General features: G+C 56.1%; 1 protein-coding gene across 1 annotated transcript in view; it reads right to left on the reverse strand.

Annotated features, from left to right (window-relative positions):
- ADAMTSL2 (ADAMTS-like 2) overlaps positions 1-5,048 on the reverse strand; it is a 22,516-nt gene that overhangs the window by 2,211 nt on the left and 15,257 nt on the right. Inside the window, exons 14-17 of the mRNA XM_010074559.1 lie at positions 2,758-2,971; positions 1,286-1,441; positions 236-406; positions 2-107 (exon numbers count right to left, since the gene is read on the reverse strand). Coding sequence (XP_010072861.1) covers positions 2-107; positions 236-406; positions 1,286-1,441; positions 2,758-2,971 — 647 coding nt within the window. The remainder of the gene's footprint in view (position 1; positions 108-235; positions 407-1,285; positions 1,442-2,757; positions 2,972-5,048) is intronic.

Consider the following 5,048-nt stretch of genomic DNA (forward strand, 5'->3'; position numbering starts at 1 on the left):
TTGGCGACGTCGCAGTCGGCGGGGTTGCGGGTCTTGATCTTCCCGTTGACGATCTCCAGGCAGAGCACGATCCTCTTCTTCACGCCCCGGCCGCACGTGGTGTTACACTGCGGGGGTGTGAGCAGGCTGAGACCCCCACACCCTGACCCCACCGCAGGGCATCCCTCCTCCATCACCCCCCACATCCAAACCCCCACTCCAAGCACCCCCCAGCCCAGGGGGGGGCTGCACTTACCCGTTCCCAGTCCTGCGCCAGCCAGTGCGAGGGGCAGTTCTTGTCCCCGCAGGGATGGATGGCCAGCGGCTTCGTCTCCAGGTTGCACTGCGACTCCGGTACCACCCGCCCGTCGCTGGTTTTGCAGTACACGTGCCGGATCATCCTGCCCTGCCCACAGCCGCCACTGCACTGGAACCACACCGGGCACGGCCGGCGGTCAGCGGCGGGGAAGGCAGCAAGGCCCCATCCCCATCTCTCCATCCACATCCCCATCTCCCCATCCACATCCCCATCCATCCTCATCCCATTTCCCCATCCCCATCATCCTCCATCCCCACAGGCTCCCCACAATGGGGTCCAAAATACCTCCTTGGGGCTCAGCCACCTCCCCAAGCCCACCTTCCCCCAACTCATGGGGGGATCCTTGGGGCTCAGCTTCAAACAGCTGCAGGGAAGCTCAGCGCATCCTTCCCTGAGCAGCCCTGTCCCAGCCAACCCAGCCCACAGCCCCATCACACTGGCGCTGAGCAAAACTCAGCATCTTTTGGGCCAGGCAGGGGGGAAGCACCCCAAGTGGGGAACCCCAGGATGGCTCTTGAAGAGGGACCAAGCAGGTGGGTACAAATATTCCTCCCCCCAACAAAGGGCCAGGCAGGCACTGCCCCGAGTGCTCCCCAGCTCTTCTGCTGCTCTTGCAGAGATACACACGGTGTTTCACAGCGCCGCTGCTGCCATGGAAACCACTTATTTTTAGCTGATGCTAATGTATCAAAAGCTGGGTAAAAATAGCTTGGGATGGAGGGGGTCTCTGTGTCAGAATAGTGCAGGAAGGGAAAAGGGGAAAAACAAAACAAAAAAAAAAAAAAAAAAGGAAAAGGGGAAAAAAACAAAGCAAAAAGGGAGAAAAAAACCACCAAGGGAAAAGGGGAAAAAAAAACCCAAAAGGAAAGGCTCATTTTCTGTGCATGGAGCATCTGCATTGCCAAGGTGTGACAAGAAGAAAGCTGCAAGCAGGGCCAGCTGCAATGGGTCCTGACGGCCACTGGGCCAGCCACCGCGGGGTCTCACCGGTCCCCAGTCCGAGACTGTCCACTGCCGGTCGCAGGGTGGCCCCGTGCAGTTCTTCTCGGCCAGGGGCCGGGCGCTGGCGTCGCAAAGCTTCTCGTCCTCCGAGCAGCGGATGTCCCGTGTCACCACGCTCCGCTCTCCGCACCGGGCTGAGCACTGCCAGAAGGGGACAAGGGACAGTGTCAGCAGGGGCTCCTGCCACCATGGGAATTGAGAGCTGCTTTTTTTTCCCCGCTCATTTTTAACATAAAACTAAAACCCCAGACTGAAAACACAGATAACTTTCTGTAAAACAATCTGTAGCAAAGCCACCCCTCTTCCTGAAACTCCTCAACAGCCTCAGCAGCCAGGCTAAGGTGCAGGAGGGCTGTATCCTGCCCGGGTGCTGTGCGAGCTCTCCATCAGGTGATGCCAGATGATAAAGGGTGAAAACCTAAGGCACCAGAAATGTCTGCACATGGCTGAAAAGTTTTAGCTGTCACCCAGAGACGGGGTGAGATCTCGCTCGCCTCCTTCCCAGGAACAGCCAGCTCCTTTCCACCTCTTTGGAGAATGTTTTCCCCAAACCACACAACTGAGTTTTTTATGCTGTGGATAAATTTGGCACCGTGCAGCCCTGTGACATTATTCAGAACTGGATTTGAGTTACTACAGTCTCACATACACACGTTTGCTCCATGCATAACGTAAAGCAGGGAAAAGTGTCAACAGCACAGCGCTCAGACTCACCGCACTCATATGTTAATCCTCAGATCCCTGAAATGTGCTTTTTTTTTTTTTTTAATGCCTATTTCCCCAGCCAACTTGGCACCCTGCTTCAGATGGGATCCAAATGAGATTAGCTTTGCTGCTGGCTCAGAACAAACCACTCCAGGACTGTCTCAAGCAATCTGTCCCTGACACATGCTGGAGGAGAATAAGGATTTCTGTAAAATAAGCCACTCTGGTTTGCTACGCCAGTCAAAATAACGCGCCAGCACGTGCACAGGGAGCTCCTCTCTGCCCAGCTGGGTAAGTCAAAACATCCTGCAACACCAGGGAATGCACCAGCCCCTCCATCGGCTCAGGGGAAACAACGCACTCTGGCTTGCGGAGGAAAAAAGACATTTAAATTATGAACAAGAAGCATTTTGGGAGCCTCCCAGGAGGAAGAGTCCAGTCCCTCGCGGTGTAAACCATGGAGTAGGTTTGCACCTGCAGACAGCTTGGCTCGGAGCTCCGTCTGCTCTTGCTCTGAATTGTGCAGCCAAAGACCCCGTGAGGGACCGACCGATGGCGGTGGCCTCCCCACCCTGGAGGGGACCCACGGCTTCATTTTAGGGAAGAAAACGTTATGGTACATGTTGGTCCACATGCAGCGACTGCAGCCAGTGTTCTAGGCAGAGTCTCCGATGGCCAGTGACGAGTTTCAGTTGGAAAAGGACCAGAGGAGCACAGGGACATGTGCCGGGCCAGCATCCCTGGGGACTCACCTCGGACCACTCGGACATCTCCCACTGGGGCCCGCAGGCTGGGTTCTTGCAGACCTTGCGCTCGTCCGGCCGGGTGATGTCAGCAGACTCGCAGAGGTCACTGTAGACAGAGCTGTCGAATCCTGGAGAGATCATCTTCCAGCAGCGGACGATGCGGAACTGGTAACCCTCCCCGCAGGTGCGGGAACACTCGCTCCAGCTGCTGGTCTCCCACCTGCAGAGACGAGAGAGGCCATTGGACTGGGCATGACTGGAGCATCCCATGGGAAAACCCTGCCTGTGCTCGGCTGGAGGGAGGCGGCTGCAATAGCAACGAGCTGTAATCAGGCTGCCAGCATGCGAGAGGTTTTCCCAGAGGTTGGGATGTATTAATGGATGGTGGTTTCACCCAGCAGACCTGAGCTCACGTCCGCAGCGGCGGATGCTAAAACCAGGTTGCCGAGATGAAGGAGGAGCTGGGGTGGTGAGGCACCGCTGCTGAGTGGTTTGTCACCTGCAGGCTGCACGCTCCCCAGCTGTGACCCCACATCTGCCAGCACATTTCTCTACCATGCTTTTTGCCCATATTTGATGACTCTTTTTTGCCTGTCCAGCTAAAGGATGCAGAGGGCACAGCCATCCACCATCCTGCAAATTCCAGCAATAACATCACACCAAGCTGCCTGCGCTCCGGTGGGACAGACATTCATGTACCACTGTCAGCGTGACTCTGCTAACCCCATGGGATGGGCTGGAAGAGCTGGGGTCTGCTCCGAGACACTGCCTGCCCCTTACCATCCCCTGCCACTACCGGCCTGATGCTGCAAAAGGAGAGCAGCTTGTAAACCCAGGGAAAAGACAGAAAAATATTGCTACAGTACAGTGACATTATAATAATTCTGAATTAAAGAATAATCTAAAAAAATCTAAATGAGTTGGAAATCAACTCCTCTGGGCACAGGGCTGCTCTGTGTGTGCCCCGGGGCTACCCACCACTGCTGCTCTCCAAGCAGGAGACCCACATCCCCAGCTGCACGCCAGCCTCGTGCCCTGCATAGGGCTCCGGGCACAACCAGCAGCCACAGGGAGATGTCACACATTTAGAGGTGCCACCTAAATTCAGAAGGGAGATGAAACCAAGGTCTTCCCCATCCAGATCAAGCAAAATTCTCTTGGCACTTTCTGCTGGAAAAGTGTTGCCAGCCCAAGCAGCATCCCATCTGCCTAAGCGCTGGTGAACGTGGCCGGCTGCCCCGTTTGAGCCCCAGCAGCTCCCTGGGTCACCCACCGCCGAGCTGCCATCGCGGTAAATCCCAGAGCAGCTCTCCTCTCACAGTGCGAGCCCGTGGAGCGGGAACAGCTCAGCTACAAGGAGGGGTGGCTTTATAAAAGACCAGTGGGATAAGCTTAGCACAAAAAGAGCCCTAATGCCTGTGCTATAAAAGATTACAAAGTTGAAGCAAGTAGAGATTAAGGTCCCCACGGTGTCTGCAGGGCAGGTATGCTCCCAGCAGCAGCACCATCCACCTCCCCACACTTTTCTTGCCTCAGTCGCAGCTTGCCCTGGCTTTCAGCCTTAGCACGCAAGCTTCAACAAGATCTTACACTGCAAAGGGCACGGGCTTTCCTCCCCCATCCTCCTTCACAATTCCCAAGGCGAAAGCAAGCACTCTCCAGGGACCAGGTGCCCTACCTGGCATCACTCTGGTCTTGCTTTGCACTGTTCACAAGTGACAATACACCAGACAGCTTCACTTCTCCCTCTGCCCTGTCCATAGTCTGACCCCATCCCAGTCCCCCTCCCTGTGACAGACACCAGTCTGTCCTGCCCACAGCTGCTGCTGCTTGCAAGCCTCCCCACCAGCACGCCCCGTGTTATAAACTGGGAGCAGAGATGCCCCAAGCTGTACACGCTTTTTGGATAAAGAGCTGCATCAGAAGGGAAACCTTCCAAAGGCTTCCAGCACAGCCTCCCCTCCGTACCACCTCTTGCCCCAATACCAGCAAACCTCAGCGATGTTCAGGATGCCCGAGGGACCGAACCCCTGGTGCAGTTTGCAAACACTCCCCCCTCCCCACCCCATTCACACACGTTTCTCCCCACGCTGGTCAGGGCAGGACACTCCCTGCACTGCCAGAAGCCAGACTTGATGGGAGCCCCAGGCAAAAACTCCGCCAGGATTTATGGAAGTTTTAACCCAGCAGCTTGAGCTAAAGCACTCGGGAGGAAAGTCCTGCTGAGTCCCGCTGCAGCTTGGGCAGATGCAGCCGGGGGAGGAGGGATGGGGGTGCTACAGGTCATCCCTGCTGCC

Source organism: Pterocles gutturalis, unplaced genomic scaffold, assembly GCF_000699245.1.
Source record: "Pterocles gutturalis isolate BGI_N339 unplaced genomic scaffold, ASM69924v1 scaffold25082, whole genome shotgun sequence".
NCBI classification, from domain to species: domain Eukaryota; kingdom Metazoa; phylum Chordata; class Aves; order Pterocliformes; family Pteroclidae; genus Pterocles; species Pterocles gutturalis.